Source organism: Borostomias antarcticus (genome assembly GCF_949987555.1).
Source record: "Borostomias antarcticus genome assembly, chromosome: 16".
NCBI classification, from domain to species: domain Eukaryota; kingdom Metazoa; phylum Chordata; class Actinopteri; order Stomiiformes; family Stomiidae; genus Borostomias; species Borostomias antarcticus.
Window position 1 is genome coordinate 10,674,526 of NC_140249.1, and position 21,887 is coordinate 10,696,412.

At 41.4% G+C, this 21,887-nt stretch overlaps 1 protein-coding gene across 1 annotated transcript; it reads right to left on the reverse strand.

The window, feature by feature from the left end:
- Positions 1 to 7,567: 7,567 nt before the first annotated feature.
- On the reverse strand, positions 7,568 to 19,745 carry tpo (thyroid peroxidase; the record flags this gene model as incomplete). Its single annotated transcript, XM_084451296.1, has 10 exons — positions 7,568 to 7,605; positions 10,268 to 10,476; positions 11,040 to 11,277; positions 12,656 to 12,826; positions 13,762 to 14,020; positions 14,836 to 15,357; positions 17,141 to 17,344; positions 18,143 to 18,272; positions 19,193 to 19,311; positions 19,599 to 19,745. 10 exons carry the CDS (start codon positions 19,743 to 19,745, stop codon positions 7,568 to 7,570), a joined length of 2,037 nt encoding a protein of 678 aa, XP_084307422.1.
- Between the last annotated feature and the right edge of the window lie 2,142 nt (positions 19,746 to 21,887).

The following is a 21,887-nucleotide window of genomic DNA, read 5'->3' on the forward strand; positions in this document are numbered from 1 at the left end:
GTAGTAGGCTACTTCTACTATTCAACTCCTACACAAAATATCAACCAAATTAAAATATAAACAATAAGATTAATATAAAAAGTAAACTTAACGGTCACAGATAAGACAGCCCTACTAACACAATCCGGTTGCAGCAATGTTGCAGCAACGTTTAGACGTTTGTATGGTCCACTCAACGTCAATTTAAACGTGCATGCAACGCAATCGCGGTATCTGCACACAAGTTGCTGCAGCGATTATTTCGATGTATATTTCGCACGTGTTGCCGTTATGGCAACGTGGACAGGAAGTAACGTGGTATACACGTTTATATATATTATTATAATTTGCATTACAAAAACAAATAAGCTCTTTGCACAAGCTCCACTACTTCCTGAAACTCTACAGGCATATTTATTTCCTGTCCTATACTATTGGATGGCAATTGCGATGAATCCGGTGTGCAGCACACCTGATCAATCACTTCCATCCAATAGTAAGCTATAGGACAGGAAAGAAATATGCCTGTAGAGTTTCAGGAAGTAGTGGAGCTTGTGCAAAGAGCCTATTAATGCCGTATGCAAGCATAATTATCAGGGACATGCACAGATAGACACCAGGTGGTGCTAGAGCACCTGCCCTTTGCCCTCTGGACAAGACAAGTGCCCTTTTGAAAGTTACTTTTTATTTTTTACAGTGTAGGCCTACTGTATGTGGCCCATGGTGACATCGATCAATTCTCGAATAAAAGCGTGTAATAATAATGCCCCGTAATTTTGCCATTTAACATAATGATAACCACCACACGACCAATGTCTGTAGAATTTGTTGTTGGTATACTTAAGCTGAATATTTAATATTATGTAGTAACCTTAGGGCTGCCAAGACACACGCGTTTCAGCCTCTTCTCACGCTGACACTTCACAATTCTCACGCGGAGAAATTAGCAACCCCTACATTCTACAGGCCCATAGCCAGGGGTGGATCGAACGAATCGAACAGGGCAAAATCCATCAACAAAAACCAACAACTAGCGCGACAATCCACAATCTCTGTGAGGCCCCGCCCCCCCCCCCCCCGTCAACAACTCGCGCGACAATCAAAATACTTAAATTATCTGTCAGCACAACCCCCCCCCCCCCCACCCCACCCCACCCCACCCCACCCCCCATCAACATCTCGCCGCGCAAGATGCCCTCATTTTTCACTGAGCACCTGCCCCCCAAAATGTCTGTGCACGCCACTGATAATTATGGTACAAACGTTATGACAACACCATTAACAGTTAAGAACAATTAATTATATTAAAAAGGTACAATATCACACAAAATCACATTATGGCTAGCCAGACAAAAAAGTACACACAATGTCTGGCCTGTAACATTATAAACAAGTTCTAATACACGAAACTTTCACTGTTTGAATGAAATTATGGAAAATGATGGGCTTTTTCACAATATTCTAATTTTCTGAGCTGCACCTGTACATGGTTTTTAATACTTTTCCAGAATTACAAAAATAACAGTACTGCTGGCAGAGAGAGGGAAAGCCCCCTCAAGACAAGGGAAAAAAATACGGAGACTAAGGAAAGATAAAGGACATGTTCAAGACAGTCAGAACCAGGAGGCAGATAAAGGACATGTTCAAGACAGTCAGAACAAGGAGGCAGATAAAGGACATGTTCAAAACAGTCAGAACAAGGAGGCAGATAAAGGACATGTTCAAGACAGTCAGAACAAGGAGACAGATAAAGGACATGTTCAAGACAGAACAAGGAGGCAGATAAAGGACATGTTCAAGACAGAACAAGGAGGCAGATAAAGGACATGTTCAAGACAGAACAAGGAGGCAGATAAAGGACATGTTCAAAACAGTCAGAACAAGGAGGCAGATAAAGGACATGTTCAAGACAGTCAGAACAAGGAGGCAGATAAAGGACATGTTCAAGTCAGAACAAGGAGACAGATAAAGGACATGTTCAAGTCAGAACAAGGAGACAGATAAAGGACATGTTCAAGACAGAACAAGGAGGCAGATAAAGGACATGTTCAAGACAGAACAAGGAGGCAGATAAAGGACATGTTCAAGACAGAACAAGGAGGCAGATAAAGGACATGTTCAAGACAGAACAAGGAGGCAGATAAAGGACATGTTCAAGACAGAACAAGGAGGCAGATAAAGGACATGTTCAAGACAGAACAAGGAGGCAGATAAAGGACATGTTCAAGACAGAACAAGGAGGCAGATAAAGGACATGTTCAAGACAGTCAGAACAAGGAGACAGACAAAGGAGAAGAGGAGAGAGGAATAGAGGCCTTAACAGATACCTTTTGTGTGTGCAATCAACCAAATGACCCGAGTGAGCCATATGCCCAGTGTAGCATGTGCAAGGACTGGTTTCATCCTGCTTGCATTGGCTACCAAAGTGTGCAGGACATTGCAGCTATATCTCCCTGGTGCTGTCCCTCATGTAGCAGTGATGCCAAATAAAAACACCCGTTAGGGAAGGAAAAGGTAATAGGGAAGGATACAGATTGCTGAAAACTGGATGGACTGACATCATCAGCCGAAAAATAGCCAGTGTCAATACATTTTGTGTCCTTGCATTCCAAAGAAATAGAGTGAAATGCATTAATAGTCAAAATGCCAAAAGGCCTTATTGGTTGGATACGGCTGTGTGCAAGTTCACAGGCTGCACCAACCATTCCCTCTCCATTGCAGATGATCCAGATCTTACAAAAGACGAAATAACTGTTGAGGTCAAAGTGCAGGGAAACATCTTTCATAATGGAGAGGAACAGCACACACGACACTGTCGAAGACAGATGCGACAAAAACTAAAAGTTCAACTCGGAGGATTTACTCCCATGCATGTCCACACAAAACAACTTGCAAGTGCAGATAGACACACTGTTAGCAGGAAACTTTAATGCTGTCCAGTCAATTACAGAGCATCAGAAGATTTCCAGTGAAAAAAAAATCTGGAAAATCGGCTGGATAAGGATGTATTTAAGGAATGACAGGAAATCCAAAAGAAACAGGATACAGAAAACCCGAGCTCCAAAATCAAACATGCTAGCATCCAGTATATTGCGATCTCTCCATTTGTTGTCCATTCATGTTCTGAGTCCCAGCTGAACATTCTGAAAGACCTACAGAAGAATAGTTCCCTGCTCCACTTGGATGCCACTGACAGTGTAGTTGCCAAACCTCAGACATCCAGCCCATCGGTCCGGTACTATGCACTTTGCATTCCCTGTCAGTCTACAACCAAAACGGTGGTCCCTGTGGCTGAAATGCTAACCTCTGATAAACCACTGCAACAATCCTGCACTGGTTGACTTGCCTGCGTCAAGACTACTTTAAGCCGTTTCAGAAGCACTTGAAGCCCCAAAAGATTGAAACTGATTTCAGTTGGGCCATGATCCATGTGGTAGTTCAGGCGTTCAATGTCATCAGTGTTCCGGAGTACCTAAGGCGTTGCTTTAAGGTGAGCCTGGAGCAGCAGTCAGTGCCGCTGACCGTAATACATCTATGTGCTGCTCACATGCTCAAACTGGTCAGCATGAAGTTGGCAAAGGTGCAGTGCAAAAAGGAAACCAAACAGTTGTTTTTGTACTGTTTTGCACTCCTCCAGAACACTACAACTTTCGGTCAGATCTTGACAATTGCAAGGTGCATGGCATTTGTTTTTTTGTCAAGGACAGACAGTAATGGTTGTAAAGAAGCACTCACAGCACTGCAGGAAGCCATAGCAACACAGATGCCAGACAACATCCCGACTCAAAATGCAGATGAAGACCAACCAGGGGATTTGGAAGAGCTCCACACATCACTTACAAAAGCATCCCCTTTCTATGCACCCATCGAAGGAGTTGTCAGGCAAGTACAGGTGGAAGCAGGGCAGGAAGATGGCACAGGCAGAGCACAGACAAATCTGTATCACTGCGAGTCTCTTCTTGAAATAATTCTGCATTATGCGGGAACTGTACCACTGTGGACCGGGCTGATGCTGGCTAGCCTTGGCAAACCCCGGGATAGCAATGCTATAGTAGAGAATTGGTTCAGGACAACAAAAAAAGTAATCTCGTCTTCCAAACTGCACAGAAGAGCTGGAGATTTTCTTCAGCTACAGCACGAGAGAGGAGGGCCCAGAGACACTTCTTGTCACAAGAAGAGACATGGAGGAAGCGAAGTTCAACTCCTAAGAGAACAGCAAAGTACTTCAGTCCTCCTGCTAAAAAAAAAGAAAAGTCATGGCACCAAAAGCAAAAGTTGAGTCCCAGACGTGTTGAAAGTAACACCAAACCTAGCTGTCCACCTTGGGGAGGAGAAGGAAAAATAGCACAGAAAACTGTGTTCATGACCAACACCTGTACAGTGGACAACATCCTTTACACAATGCACCTGGCAATGAAGAGGATGCCAGGCATCAAGAATGACCTAGAAAAACACGAAGCCCTTGATCCATGGATTTCAACCTTGTTGGAGGTTCATGAGCTTTTTGAGAAGGAGTGGTCGCAGGGAAAGTTCCAATGGCTGAACACCATTGGGCAATCCTGCCCATTCAAAGAGCAATCCTGGGACACTTTTGGGACTGAGGAACACTTTGTTGTTTCTCGACTAAACTACTTGCTGTCCAATGAAATCACACAGAAATGCCTGAATGAGGCTTGCCCTGTAGCAAAAAGGAGGTACAACTCTGTTGACATCATGTAAGACATCATGTAAGTATTTCCCTTTTTTGAAACATGAACGTGATGTTACAGTATGTAGGCCTACTGTATTTCGTAAACCAATCATTTACCTGTAAATATCTTATTTTTCTATTGTCTAGCCGTCTCCGTTCAGGAGGTAGGGCCCCTTGATTGATTTTAAAGGTCGCTGCATTAATTTTTTTCTAGGGGTGCCTGTATGTCATTTATTTTGTTGTTACTCGAAAATATAAAAATAACTAAAATTTTGTTTTGAAGTAAGCTGGAGGAGGTCGCAATGGTCTTCAAAAAGGACGGAGAGAGACGTCAACAAGATCGGTTGTGTACCAAGAGACAATAGTCCTTGCTGTCGCGTCTAGTGTTCGACTCCGACACGAACAAAAAGGATAACAAGCCATGTCAGGTTCAACACATTTTTGAGCCTGTGGATCCCAGACTTATTTGAAACTAAATCAGACCCCACCCTCCCCCCAAAGTAGACAAACGCTGGAGTGAAATAATTTAGTTTTTTATTATATTCTTTTTGTATTCCTTTATCAACTGTTATACAACTGCATTGCATTCTTACATCTTATGGAACCTGCTCTGTAGCCTATAGAGTCTGCTTAGTATTGGATTCATTGTTTCAGGATGTCTAATAAATGTCATAAAGACAGAAGTGATCATTGCTTTATTGATACGCCTCCTAGGATTTAGTTGGATAAAATCCACCACAACAGCACTTCAGACAGGCGGATGGACTCAGACATGGATGATGGAGACAGCATTATGTAGCCTAATAATGTAATAAAGTGTCACTTCATTATGTAATAACACCGCATTTTGTAATAATCTGCTGCATTATGTAATAACATTCTTGAATGCAATATGTAATAAACTTTGACGCATTTCGTAACTGTTCCACCCTACGGACCCGCGGGCGGGTCCAGTGGGGACAACACCGAAAAATATCCACGCATAGTGTACAAGCAATGTTACATTGATCTAATTTTTTGATTGTTCATCAAAGGAGAGGTATTGGCGCGACAAACCCAACCATCCACGAGCAATTTGACCTAGCAATATGCCTGTAACAATAATTTTTACATTTTGGTAGCCCACTCAGTTTTGTGACAAGTCAACGTGCTTCGCTAAACAAAACGCAATGTAGTATATTTTGACCAGTATTTTGACTGGTATAATCACAAGTTATATAGTGAATTTCAAATGCACACACATACTAAAGGGATGGAAAACTACAGACAGGCCTAGGTTGTCTTTAAGACAGGACACTGGGGATTTTCCAGTGTGTTGCTGTGGCAGACTGGCACCACCTATATTTTACTAAGTGCTTCTTATCTAAACTATATGACATTAAGTGCCCTTTAGAAAAATCCATATATTCACTATTGCCACCTATATGACAGTGGCTTTTAGTAAAACCTATATATTCACTAGGCGTCAAGTTTCTGACTATAGGATTAGGTGTCTCACAGCAGAGCGTTGGTTTTCATAGTAAATGGACTGCACTTATATAGCGCTTTTATCCAAAGCGCTTTACAATGGCCACATTCACCCATTCACACACCAATGGTGGCAGCTGCCATGCAAGGTGCTAACCTGCTCATTGGGAGCAGCAATTTGGGGTTCAGTGTCTTGCCCAAGGACACTTCGACATGTGGACAGGAGGAGGCGGGATTCGAACCACCGACCCTACAATCATTGGACGACCCGCTCTACCACTGAGCCACAGCCGCTCCACAAACACACAGTCACAAAAACAGGGCATACAGGATCTGTTTAACTGAGCCATTAAACTGTCTAACTTTAGACAAGGTAACGAAGTACAGGACAATTTTGGGTAACACCTCTTTTCGTATAACCAAGAGAGATATCTCTGTATCAGGTTAGTTCATCCTAGACCATTGGCGTGCGAACTTATCACAACTGCAGTGTGATTTTTGATGCCAGAGATTCAATAAAACTATTGAAACTGGCATCGACGGATCTGAGTCTTCTTCCTTACAACCAGAAACAAAATAGACTACATTTTTAGCGCTGCGAGCAGGGTCTGGTGAATTGACTGATTAATTGTCACTTCGGTGCGTCGGCGAACACGGGGGCAAAAGTTTGGTCTGGCCAGACAAAAGAGAGGTAAGCTTTATTTTCTCTCATCATTTGCCCCGTTGGCGCCGGCTCGCCGTGGCACCGGTTTCAATCAACCAGATCTAAGAACTAAATTGATACTTCTGGGAGGGGAGTCATCTCACATCTGCTAAATTAAATTATTAATGTGTTGGAGATACTTTGAAGTATCTTGCCCTTCTTTGAGAGAATTGAAGGGTCCATTGTTTTTGTTAGTTGGAGATACATTGAAGTATCTCGCCCTAACCTTGAGAATCGTTGGGGTTATATGTGTATTGTGTGTCCCCGGCTTTGAGCGTGTAGTATATACCACAAGCGTATTGCTGGGTTATATGTGTTTGTGTGTCACCGGCTTTGAGCATATTGCTGGGTTATAAGTGTTTGTGTGTCCCCGGCTTTGAGCGTATTGCTGGGTTATCTGTGTTTGTGTGTCACCAAATTTGTGTGTGTCAGAAGACAACGCATGGTGCGTTTAAAGTAAGAATAATGGATGGTCCATTATTGGTGACAGCGCAGGATGCGCTGTCCGTTTTTAATGTCTGTTGAATTTTTAGTTGTGTCATTTTGGAACTATTCTGAGAGAAGATATAGTTGCCTAGATATGACAGTGAGAATTTTGTTGAATTTGACTCCTGAGAAGAGTTGAGATGTTCTGTTGAAATAGAATAAGGGTTTTGCTGCAAATTAGTCTAGATAGGGACAGAAATATAGGGCCTAGATAATACTGTAGTTTATCTGAAGAAGCAAGTCTAAATGTTGGTGTTCATTTGTGATGTGTTGGTGACATCTAGTGGACAATTGGGGGAATAGGTCTAAATGAGAAAATGAGTGTGTGTCTAGACTGGGTATATGTTTAAGTGTTGTTTTGGTGTTGGTGAGAAGTAATGGAGTTGTTGTGTGTCTTGTCTTTATTGTAATACCAGTAAATATATAAGTTTGGTGTTTGGGTTATAATAGTATAATAGGAGTATAATAATGATTGTATAAAGGAATGATAGGCTATAGGTTATTGTTATGCGTCTGGTTCTCCTACACTGTCAATTTGAAATAAGCATATACATATGTTCGACATTAGTCCTTGCCATTTCATTTTGCAAAAAGCTAAACCGGTATCTTTTCTCTGCATGCGTTGAAATGGTGTCACAAGTGCTCACACCTCTCCATGCACCGTATGCGGGCGGAAAACAGGGCGTGGCATTCTCCTGATAGCCAAGCAACCAAGACATTGGTCAGCGGGTCAGGAAATGCTGTCTGGGGCGCGAACCCCAACTCTGTTTCAGCGCGCTGCGGATAATGCAGGGAGGGTGGAAGCAACGGGTACTAAAGTAGACGCAGAAGGAGATGAGCCTGGGTTATGCTTTCTTTGATTGGTCAATGAGCTGTCATCAAATGACAGACAAATTTGTTTTCTTTCTCTCCTTTTCTCTTGTCCTATACACATTTAATACATGCACTGCACCTATGACAGGAGAACTGGAGTGATTTTGAGTTTGGAATAGCTAGTGATGTCTAGAGTCTTCATTTATTCTGCCTTCATGTAGTCTGTAGCAAGGTTATTATAGTTAACGAAAACTAACTAAAAAAAAACATTAAAAAATGAACTAGGTGAAAAAACATTTTAGTTAACTGAAATAAAAATAAAAACTAGGCTTTACAAAAAAACGATAACTAACAAACTGTATTGTGTGTTTACAAAACCTAAAATAAACCCCAAAATAAACTAAAATTGTAGATAAAATGTCCTTAGTTTTAGTCTTTCATTTCATACATAAGCCTAGTATTTTGGGTGGATATTAAATCCATCCTCATTATTTCTTTAGCTGTGCCCCTGCGCAGAAGTAATCTGACGTTCGCCAGATGGTTTGTTTTGCAGAGTGAAACATGAGCTCACGAGATCAGGATGGTCTCAGGAGGCTAGCGCAGAAAAAAAAAAAAAACTAATACTGAAACTAATAAAAACTAAACTAAAACTAAGCATTATCAAATAATAAAAAACTAAACTAGCAAATCTGCTTTTAAAACTAATTAAAACTAAACTGAAATTGAACACAAATTTAAAACGATAAATTAAAATAAATAATAATAAATAATAAAATAAAAACTAATGAAAAAAGCAAAACTATTATAACCCTGGTCTGTAGCTTAGCTGCATCCGTTGTTTGAGAATAGACTGTAGTTTGTCCGTCCATGCAATATCTCGGGAACGCATTGACGGAATTCCTCACAAAATGTGTTTTTGGCCTGATGAACACAATATCTCAACAACGGCTTGACAGAATTTGTACATATTTGGCCAGTCCAGTTGGACTTAAATTAATTGGATTCGATTTTGGTATTCAAATGTCAAAGGTCAAGGTCACGTGACATCACAAAAGGCACTTTTGAACGCTAATGCTAGCTAGCTAATGCTAATCCTAATGATAATGCTAGCTAACGCTAATTCTAACACTAATGCTAGCTTAGTTAGCATTAGCGTTAGCTAGCTAGAATTAGCGTTAGGGTTAGGTTAGTAGTTAGTCAGAGTTAGGGTTAGTTAGGTTAACTGCAACTGGCATTGTTGGGCGGAGGCATTTTTCTAGTTATATTAATTATACTTTTCTCAAATATAATCTTAAGATGCTGATGATGATAGCCTAATAATACTGTCTTTTTTTTCTTGTGCTATCGCGTTAGCTTGCTTTTTAGTTAGGATGGCCTAACAAACAAGTCTCATTTCAGTTTTCTATAAAATCATGCATATGTCAAAAGCATGGCGCACCTTTGACATGGAGTCCTGATCACCAGCCAATCACCTACCCATTTTAACAGAATCTAAATTTGACTGCTGAACTTTTAGTCAACCTCATTCTTACCATCATAGTACAGTCATTGTGGTCATTGTGGTCAGTCAATCCCCCAATGAGATAAACAGCTTTTAGCTTCTAGCTAGGTAGCTAGCTAGACAGCAGAAAATCAAATCATCAAATCTAATTTTATTTGTATCATGCATTTCATACACAGAGGCAGCACAATGTGCTTTACAGAGAGGAAGGGAGGGGAGAATGTACATAATGATCCTACACCTAATTTTCCAGAAGGAAGCAAAAAAAACAGTTCGTTTGGGGGGCCAAAGAAGGTGAACTGTAAACATTCTTTGCTTGATTGGGACAGCTGGAGATGCACACTGGGATGGAACTGGACATGAAGATGGCATGGATCCAGGAACCATGAGGCCCAGTATGTGCCACATCTCTACCCCATCAATGCCCTTGATTTACCAGCAAAATACAATAATTCATAATGTCCATTAATTACTATTTTTCTTCCCACAGTAACTTGGCACATTATGCCTACTGTTATTTGTTGTGATCCATTTCTACAATCAATTCCTACAATTTATCAGGCTCTTTTTTTGCAAAAAATTGCATTTTTGCCATAAAATTCTAGAAATGTTCTAGAGCTTTTCTCACCTTTGCTACGATCCTCTCTCCAGGCCTCCAAGCTCAATGATGGTATGTCATCACATGAGAGAAGGTGGTCTGGGTATCTCCCCATCCTAAAGGAATCAAGAGGAACCTCCCTCACATCACTGTTGTCACAGATGACACGAGATAGAGAGTGCCGTTGGAGCTCTGCCCTCTGTTGCTGTGTAAATACACCTTCATTCTCCCACCAGAATCTAAAAGAAATCAACATAATTTATAGTCAATCAGTTTATCCAATGTGCAGCCTCTTTCCTTAAATTTGTTAACAGATCTGTAACTACTACTATATGAATGCCATTGTTATTCCATCCATTCATGCTAAAAATTAAAATCATGTGAGTTCACAAAAGCGAGTTCAGTGCCTGAACAGTGCATGTGCTTCCTAGAAGCATAATTATGCTAGTTGTGGATAATGGAAGATAATTAAATGTGAGGTGTCTGTCAAGTGAAGTTGATTGAAGTGGATTTCAAGGCTAGGCTGAGGGTGTACAGTAACTAAATGATTCTCAGATATGTAGTCACAATGATACCATGGCATAGAGGGGATTTTATTTAATTATTCAATAATTTTATATAATTCTTTCCATGAGATGACAGAGGCCTAAAATAATTAGTTAAATAAATGAAATTGACAAGTGTACTGACATGAAATTACTGCCATGAGACTAAACTAGAATGTAGAATATAATCTAGTATAAGATACATGTAACAGTACATATATGTATTTGCTTTATTATATTTCCCATAGAAGCCTTACCTGTCACCATCACGAATCATTTTCATCTGCTTTGCAATTAAACATGAAAAGAGTGGACCAGTCCTAGAACCAGGCAGCATATCTTCAACAAGTCCTCCAAGCCACACATCAATGTTGTCAGGGTTTTGGTAAAGTTGCATGATCTTCTCAACGACACTTGTATCCTTTACAACTTTTCCAAAATCTTCATGTGTCTTTATTTTGTTAAGACCACAGAATGTCCTCCACTCATTATAACCTAGAGGAGAGAATTACAATTGAATAATATTGTTACTGCTCAAACCCTGCCTGTTGCCTCCACCTCTGCTAATTAGACTGATCATAGCCACCTGCCTTCCTGCGCGCACCTGGCTCCTGTTAGACAATCATTGTGTATTGTGCAGTATATCTGACCTGCATTCCTGCCACTCAGTGCCAGTTCAATGTTAATTCATGTCAGCACGCTACCTAGAGATATTTTTGTAGTCTGTGAGACTTCTTAGGACCTAGTGGACCCCGAATGCTAAACCTTTTGCTTCATTCTCTTTTTTGAAGTAAAACCTTTTTGTTGAGCAGCACATTCTGTTGTCCTGTGGGGTTCAAACTCAGATCCATAACAAATATGTCTATCCTGAAAGTACAGGATACGATTAATTTTAACCATATCAGTTTCTTGACATAGTGTATTGAAATCTAATCTAAATTCACATACAGTTTGTAAATGATGCAACACAAAGCAATTTGCTTTCTATTGTACCTAGCAATTAATCACTTCATTGCATCCACTGATGGAGTGACTACAAACGTGTGGGACATAGCCATTGAAAGACAACTGCCAATTCTGCTACCTGCCTAAAATAATACCAAGCACTGCTAACCAAGCATGCTTGTATTTATACTGCACGCTGCTGCTGTCGACACAAAACTGATGAGAAAAACAGTAGGGGTTGCTGACTTTGAGTGACAGGACACTAATGCGCCACTGCAAGTTGTTATACTGCCGTAATTTCGATGAAAACCAATTACTCAAATGTATGAGACAACTGTATTGGGAGACACTTTATAATAACTTCCATTAACAAGCACTTGACTTGTGAGTACATGGCATGCTTTAGTATACATACAAATGAATGCCTGGATACTTGATTGCTGTTTGTAGACTACTTGGAAATGGTTAATGCACTGTATGACTGTACTTGTCTTGTCTGAACCATTCATTTAAGCTCACCTGCACACCCAAACTGCAGCTTCCTTGCCATTTTCCTCTTCCATTTCCACACCACTCCCCAGTTCTCTCTGTCTCCCCCCACCTTCCTCCACCACCACTACATGCACAGTACAGTAGGACATAACACTAACACCTGGGTATTGAGGGGGTTGGGGTGTTCGTGTGCAGTACATCAAGCTACCCTCTATCCTATGGGCCTTTTTGCCTTTGACATAAGATCTCTGCACACTGAGAGCATCAAGTGATGTGCGTTAAAAAGATGCACATGTAAACACTCTAAAATAGGACCGAATTCTGAGCTGACGCAGGGTGAGTTTTGACATGTCACTTGACACCTTCTGAAACTAACATCAGTAGGAAGGGGAGTCTGATGCTTGCAGCATGTTGACACCTTCACACTGTGTCCCACCTGGAAGAGCGTGATCTCTTCCCCGTTGCAGGTTGAGTGAAGCCAGGTCCAACTTCTCTGGTATGTTGAGAACCACCAGCCTCTCTGTCACCTGCTCTGTCAGTAGCTTGACTGTGGACATTTTTGCAGCTGGCGTCCCCAATAGTCCACGTAACACTGGCTCTACTCCACCTTTTGGAAAGGGAGACATGCCAACACCAAGGATTTATTTCAGGGGCGGTATTCACAAAGAATCTTACAGAATCACGTTCTCATTTTGTGCAGTGGCAAACAGAATGAGGATCTGTTCCAGATTGTTTTATGTACTGTTAATAGGCTCTGTGCACCAGCTCCACTACTTCCTGAAAGTAGCTTGGCATCTTTATTTCCTGTCCTATATGATTGGATTAAGTGATTAATCAGGTGTGCGCTGGGTCTGCCGCACACCTGATTAATCACTTAATCCAATCACCTACCTTGCGGTGTTGCGTTTTTCCGATTTTATTTTCGGCTCCAAGCCAATGAACATAATGTTTGCCAGGGTACTGTAGACTGTCTCTCAGCAAATACAAGGACTGTGTGTAAGGGATGTCACTAAGGTAATCAAACAAACTTGTGTCTAAAGTCAAATAACAAGTCCATCCTCTGAATATTGCATTGCTCTAGTTGCATTATACATATACATAGCCTTCTGGCCATAATCATGTATAATGTGACTAATATTCTAAGGGAGTTTTTGACCTTGTTTTGAGTTGCATTATAGAGCCACTGCCATGCTTTTAACAAATCCATACTGTTGCAGAGGTCTTGTAAAGTACAGTGATACACAGGCCATTCAGCGGACCAAAGAGTATTTGAGGACAGAATAAGTATTAGAACCGATTTCAAATAGTATTTTGACACACTCCCATATAGCCAAACACTGATATATCAATTAAAGGTGCAGTGTGCAGAATTGCAATATGCATGAGTTCGTGTTCCAAACAGTGGTCATATGACATTTCTATGAATTGCTGGAGCTGACCAAAACGTTTTTTCCCTCTGCTTTATAAGGTGTTTGTAGTGTACCACTGTACATCCTATTAGTTCCGAGGCACCATTGCACTGGGCATCAAGAGAATACCAACCTTCTTTGACTAATCTCCATGGACTGAAGAAAGTCTTATGAAGACTTAAAGAGGGGAAGTGTTCATGTTCCTGGAAGCTCTCGTTGAGTCTCTTGAGAACTGAAGAAATTGTGGCGTGGCCAAATCGGAACGCAGCGGTAGTGAACACGTTGGAAGCTGAGGGGTTTGTAGTTGGATTATATCCCCTATAGGTGCTGATGTAATGATCAAACATCACTCTGCCAATGATTTTTGGAACGTAATCCCTCATGGTTATAATCTGGAAGTAAAAAAGAGTAAAAAAGGGGAGGGGAAACACAAAGCAATGAATAGAGAGGCACACTTTACAATATTGTAACTGCTATAAAAAGGTATTTTATTTCTAACAGACCTATGCCCACCTTCCTTGTTCTCTGTTTGCAACTCATTGTGTTGCCTCTGTGTATGAAATTCACTATACATATAAAGCTTTGATTGATTGATTGATTGATGGATTGAAAAGCAGAAAGTCCTTGCAACATTTTATCCATTCACAGCATTAGTGTGCTACAGACACACCAACAGCAGGACCAAAATAAACACCTGAAAAGATAAGGGAGAAAATAAAAATGCCAATGCCTCCCTCCCATTGACCATGTGACAAATCCAGACGGTCGCATCTTGTCCTCCTTCCTCCCCAATGTCTTGAGTCACCAGCCTCCACTGCCTAGTGGTTTATTTGTCAGATTGTACCTAGTCTCGCATAGCCAGATCCACACTTCGTTTATGATGTGCCAGCGCTGGAGAAAGGTCTGGTTGGACTCATTACCATTCAGGGATAAGGGTAAAAAAATACTGTAGCCTATTTATTTAAGGCAATCACACTTGTCTTGAGTGGAGTGGTTGCTAGGCTATTTTTGTTTCATGTAGTGAAGGGGACTTGTTAGCACGCAGATAGAAGAGGAGTCTGGATTGAATCTGATTAGTGATGGGAGACTCCCATCCCCACTGACTGGGACAACATATTCCATCACCACTGATTGGGCAGTAATAAACAAATGACAAGGCTTATCCCCAAATCCTTTATCTGTTGAGTCACATTAGATTGTACCATACCTGATGCAGAGCTCCCACTATCTTACGGGCCTCTTGGTAGATGGTTTCTGCGCTCCAGTGGCAGTTGAAGCTCTTCAAGGTCTCCACAATTCGGTTGTGCTCTCTCACCCATAGTGTGTGCAGAGCAGACAAGGTCAAGATCTCATTGACCCTGCTGTCTCCAGCCAGGAAGCAATACACCCTCTGTTCTCCCTGGAGGTTCTCTGGATCTTGAAAGCAAGCAGACGGGCTAGTGGGGACAAAAGGCAAGTACGGTCGGCCCTTTTGGTCTGTAAACTGGCTATTGATGGCCAGTCGCCCCTCAGGGCTAGATAGGTTACGGAGGGAGCGCTGTAAATGTGGGGTGCTTCCATAGACAGAGGATGCATCAATGAATGATGTGATTGAGTTCATTTGTTGGCGCTGTAGTGCTTGCTTGATGCCCTCCATAACAGATTCTGTATTATGGGCAAAGCAGGCTGGCGACGAGCGGAAAAAAGGCATGCAACTTCTGTTCCCAGACAGCAAATTTTGGGGGAGTTTCTACAGCAGAAAGGAAATAATTACAGTTTCTGAAAGGCTATTATTATTTACTTCTTAGTCATCAATTGCTTGAACTTTAGAGAGCCTGCTGCCATACCAGCCAACATGTCATAATAACCAAATTAACACATGAATGCTGCAATTCATACTGCTGTAAGTACACTATATGGACAAAAGTATTGGGCCACCTACACATTACACCTACAGGAGCTTTTATGACATCCCATTCTAAATTCATAGGCATTAATATGGAGTTGGTCCACACTTTGCAGCTACAACAGCTTCCATTCTTCTGAGAATGCTTTCTAACAAGAATTTTTGTCCATTAAATAATTACAGTTTCTGAAAGGCTATTATTATTTACTTCTTAGTCATCAATTGCTTGAACTTTAGAGAGCCTGCTGCCATACCAGCCAACATGTCATAATAACCAAATTAACACATGAATGCTGCAATTCATACTGCTGTAAGTACACTATATGGACAAAAGTATTGGGCCACCTACACATTACACCTACAGGAGCTTTTATGACATCCCATTCTAAATTCATAGGCATTAATATGGAGTTGGTCCACACTTTGCAGCTATAACAGCTTCCATTCTTCTGAGAATGCTTTCTAACAAGAATTTTTGTCCATTCATCAAGAAGAGCACTTGTGAGGACGAAAGGGCCTAGCTCTTTCCTAGCTAGATCTCCGTTCTAGTTCATCCCAAAGGTGTTCGATGTGGTTGAGGTCAGGGCTCTGTGTGGGCCAGTCTAGTTCTTCCACACCAACCTCACCCAATCATGCCTTTATGGACCTTGCTTTGTGCACTGGGGCACAGTCATGCTGGTACACAAAAAGGCCTTCCCCAAACTGTGCCCACAAAGTTGGAAGCATATAATTGTCCAAAATGTCTTGGTAAGCTGAAGCATTAACATTTCCCTTCACTGTAACTAAGGGGTCTATGCCAACCCCAGAAAAATAACCCCAGACCATTATCCCTCCTCCACCAAACTTTACAGTTGGCACATTGCAATCAGGCAGGTAATGTTCTCCTGGCATTCACCAAACCCAGACTCATTCATCAGACTGCCAGATAGAGAAGCGGGATTCGTCACTCCAGTCCAGTGGTGGCGTGCTTTACACCACTCCATCCGATGGTAAGACTTGCATGCAGCTGCTCAACCATGGAAACCCATGTCACTAAGCTCCCGGTGCAGTTTTTGTGCTGATGTTAACGCCAAAGGAGGTTTAGAATCTGCAGTTATTGAGTCAGCAGAGCGTTGGAGATTTTCACGCACTATACACCTCAGCACTCAGCGACCCCACTCTGTAACTTTACGTGGTCTGCCACTTCTGGCTGAGTTGCAGTCATTCCTAAATGCTTCCACTCTGCAGTAATACCACTTACAGTTGATCGTGGAATATCAGGGAGGTAAGAAATTTGAATTTCACAAACTGACTTGTTGCAACGGTGGCATCCTATCACAGTACCACACTGGAATTCAGTGAGCTCTTTAGAATGACCCATTCTTTCACAAATGTTTGTAGAGGCAGAGTACATGGCTAGGTGCTTGATTTTATACACCTGTGGCAATGGGACTGAATTAAACACCTGAATTCAATGATTAAGAGGTGTGTCCCAATACTTTTGTCCATATAGTGTATATTGTAGACTGTGTTTTGAGCAGTTAGCACAATTTGTCCAATAATCCTATAAATTAAAGGCCTCTACTCTTTACTCTCAATCAAATATAGCAAGTGATATCGTACTGAGAATTAAGTGAGTGGTTACCTCAATAGGGAAGCATGGATTTATGTTTTCACACATGCTTAAACAGTCCAGTCCTCCCAAAAATGTGGCTTTGCTTGTGCTTTGAGGAGAGAAGGATATGTCATGGTCTATGTACTGACCCCAGTCCACCAGCATTTGAGAGTAAGCATCATCCAGCACCATCTGTGTGAAGGAGCTCTGCATTACACTCTTGCTAACCTCTTGTACCTGTCAATATAGTTAGAACATGAAACAATGTAAAGATCATTATGGTACACAGGGTGGCATATAAACTAGAAACACCACTGCAGTCCCCAACACAGCCCCAACAGCCAGGCACTCTCTTGCGGGAAGAGAGCTTGCACACTATGCAGCAGTGGACATCCTCGACGGCCATCTTCACAGCAACTCCCTCACAGGCAGCCCCTCGCGCCTCCACGCTCGCCTCATGTGAAATCCTCTAGAAATTGGTGATGTCCTTACACCATCTGTATGATTCATCTTCCTTCCAGTCTCTCACCTCCTCCTTCCTCACTCTCGTGGTCCATGCCTGGAGCTAGCTGGCCGCCTAACTCACTTTCACTTTCTAGCTAAGCTAGCTAGCTCCCATCAGGATTTGTGTTCCTCTGTTGTCTTGTTGTTTTCACTTCTGACACCAATGTGGTGACCATGAAACAGGAGCAGTCATCAGTAAAATAAACAGATTTATTAAACAACTCAACTAAAATAGATGACACAAAACGCTCTTGAATTCACACAATAGGAAGAGGAATAAATAGACACAAGGGCGCAAGAGATACAGAACAGGAAGCGAAGCCTCCTCTTGTCATCCCCTATCAGGGCCACCCCCTCCCCTGCTGCCAACCAACCACGACACAATCCTGCAGAGTCGCTACAATACTGTAGAGACACACTGTTACAGTACAGCAGTTTGCCAGATGTGTTGAACAACCTGGTGGTTAATGGGTAACTTGTTTTTTCATGTTGCCGCTGCACACCTGGGGCGCAATATTTGATGATCTGTACCTGAGGTAGTTGTACGCCATTATAGCGTTGGCCATGGTTCCAGCCCTTGGGTTGCCTTTCTCCATCTTCATATTCTGCTGGAAGCCATCTGGCTAAGGCAGTGTTGGCTGCTCCCCAGAGAGGGTTTTGCCTGAAAAAATGAATAAACTCATTATGTCCACAAAATCCCAAAATACAGACAGTACAGTATGCACAACAGTTGCCAAAGAAATATGCGTGGGCTATATCGTTTTTCTTCAGAAAACACAAAAATGTTGCCTGTGCATGTCACTTTGATTCATTCAGACCCTGTCCACATGAGCCTGTGTACTTTTGCAACCTTCGCTAGTTGTGCTTACATAGAGCGAAGGCTTGTTGTGGTTTTTCACATGCCTCTGTAATATGATCTTTAGAAATGTCTTTAGAAACGAAATAGCTTCCCCACTTGCTCCAGCAGGCATGCGCACAGTGCGCAGACTGGCTATTCTCCGTTACGTCTGTAGACTACACTCGCGGCTCACTTTCTCTACTCTACGATCGGCTTGTTGGTGCCTGGAATATTGTGTGCAATATGCCTGAATATTTATCAGATTTTGAGGATATAGAAGATGACTTAGAATATGATGGACGCTTATCGTAGCGTAGAGAATGTGAGTCGCGAGTGTATCCTACAGACGGAGAATAGCCAGTTTGCGCGCTGTGCGCATGCGTGCTGGAGCAAGTGGGGAAGCTATTTCGTTTCTAAAGACGTTTCTAAAGATCATATTATATGTGAACCATATGGCTAATAAACAGATCTTGAATCTTGAATTAAAGCTTAGTATGGGGTGCTAGACAATATTGTGTAAGCTACAGTAAGCGTACTTAGTTGATCCAAATCAACTCAGCTATAACTGCAGTGCAGCCACTCAGTGTTGAAGGTATTCTGGATCAGCTTGTGATTGTTGGATATTTAACAAGGTCAAGGTGGACAATTGGGCAAATTCAGTGAAGTCTATATTCTGCTTTGTTGATTCAGTGTATTGGTAGACACATTGATCACTAAACCAATGAACAGATTAAGCTAGATACCTATTATTGCAGATGCCAGATACGGAGCGATACTTGTGTGATAGGTAGTCCTGGAGACAGATGGCCGGGGGTGTGGGTGGAGGACATCCTGACAGCTCTGCAATCAGTTCCACATCCTCCTGTGAAAGGAGGTCTTGAAAATTGACAGTATCAAGTTAACGAATGCAGATAGTCTGAAATAGACACGCTAGAATGATGCAGGGCCTCAGTTTTCCATGAATATGCAGGTGTGCAGCATGTGAACGGATTATCTTTCAAATGTACTGTAACTATTAGCAGATCTCCCCTCATCTATTTACAAAGTATGTACATGACCACTGAACTGTTGTGGCAAGGCTGGTCCAGGCAGGATTGAACCTACATAGCGAAGGAAGCACTCAAATTGAAATGCCACTGCACCTGTTACCGTGAGATCCCTTTTATGTCTCTGGCTTTCTCTGTCCTTTAAAATGTGCAGAGTAGCTTCAAAGATCTCTGCAGCTCTGGAAATGTCTTGGGTCTCAGGCTCTGCCTGCCTGAGAAATGTAAGCAACTGCATTGGGGACCGGGTCATGCTTTGCCTGTGATTCAGAAAAAAAAGCTGTCAATAGAGAGGGGGGGGGGGGCTGCTTGGTTTCCTATATTTCCTTCATTTTTTGGAGGTACTCTTATTTGAAGAATACAAAATAATAAGAAATGGTTCATTACCGTTTCCTAGTGTGAAATAACGCCTTGTCTACCATATCACGGCTCTCTTGAAATGAGGAAATGATCAGATCCTTACTGTTGAATATACCTGAAATATATAATGTAATGGAGCAAAAGCTGTTAAAGGCCCATACCGGTCTAAATATGATTTGATCTCCTTAGACTAGTCACCCAACATATATCACATTACCGCAATCCATTTTCCGAAGCAAAGCTCACGTTAAAAGATATTTGCATTTTACTTTCATTTCAAAAGTTGAACGCGATGGCTTTAAAACATATTTTAAAATTGTTCCCTCGTTGTGATGACATAACACAGCCAAAAACATTCACAAGCAAAGAAAGACAGTTATATGTTTAGAGACATCAGATCCACATCATGCTAGACAGGGATGGTGCAGCAGACATAAGATAAGCATAAACATAAGTAGTATGGTAGTACATAGATCACAGTTTCAGAACAGCTTAGCTTAGCATATGTTTGGAGTCTTTTTGTAGTTTTCCTGATACTGTTTATGTCGAGATGTGTTAAATTATTGGGGTATTCATACGAACGTTGGTGGCCGTTTGGTGCTAGCTACTCCACTTCGTTGGTGCGTGTGAACATTTCATTATACGCTTCTACTCCCTTTTATTAACGTTATTATAAATAGTAAACGCTCCCATGTAATAGTTGGCTTAATGTTATTTGAATACTATTGTAACTGTTGATGGGTTATTTTGTGTATGGGCTTATTACTGCCTTTTTGGCCAAATGACGTAAATGCCGGTTAGACCTAGCTGGTTGCTAGGGGGATACATTATAGCTTCCCTAGCTACAGTATTGACGGTTGGTGGTTGTAGCTAGGCTACATTGTAATGCATGTCCGTTGTTATCAGAGGCTTAGACCAGTAGCCTACTGTATGTATGTAGGTGTTTAGTATTTTCCTAGAATAGCTTAGGGGCCTACCTGAATTCAGTCTTTATCAGCTAATGAGTCATAGATCTTTATAGTATAGGACTGTGTAGTATAGAACCCTTGACATTTTGGGTAGTTAGGTGGGGTAGCTTGTAGAAGCTAGCCCAACTTGTGATATTCCCACTATTTCTTTCTTTCTTTCTTTATTAGTGTGAATGCTGATTCAGCATTCACACTATTGTTATCCAGTTCTTTATTTTTTTTACTTCTTCTTCCGTACTTTTTTTGGCTCTATGTAGCTCCTTTATACTTTGAGCTACAGAAACCATTCAAGTATCAAAATGTTCAGCTTGTTAAGGACATGCGCAGAATCTTTTCAGATTTTTAATACTTTTTATACTTTTTAAAATATTCAGCTTTTTCAACTTTTTTTTTGAATGGAAGTCAATGGGGGAGTTTTGAAAACGTCTTCAGCCTTCAACTCCTTCATACTTTGAGCTACAGAAACCATTCAACTATCAAAATGTTCAGCTTGTTAAGGTCTTCATGGGACATGTTTCAGATTTTTTATAACTTTCATACTTTTTAAAATATTCAGCTTTTTTCAACAATTTTTTACAATGGAAGTCTATGGGCAGACCTTGAAACCCCTCGTCAACCTATCTCCTCCTTCATTTTTTGTGCTAGAAACCTCCTTCAAAGTTTAAAATGTTCAGGACCTTTAGCTGAGTAAACGATCCATTCAGATTTTTGAAATTCCTTATAGTTTTTATGTAATTTAAGTTTGTTTTGGACTCTTTTTAACATTGAAGTGGATGTGTTCACACAACTGTGCTGATTCGTAAAATGTCAGTATCTAAGCCGTTTGACTTATAGTTTTTGCTGTACGATTTGTTCGGCAACTGCGCTCTCAATTGAAATGTATGGGCCCACACTCTGACTTTTGTGCTGCTCATTTTGCATTTTTACCCTTTTTCTAACTTGTCACCATGCCTACAGTTTTTAACCTACACGGACAATTATACATACAAATGTTCAGCAAGTTCTCAGGATTCCTCCGATGTCAATGGCTAAGCTGTAGCCTTTATACTTTTTGAGAGAGAGCTGTC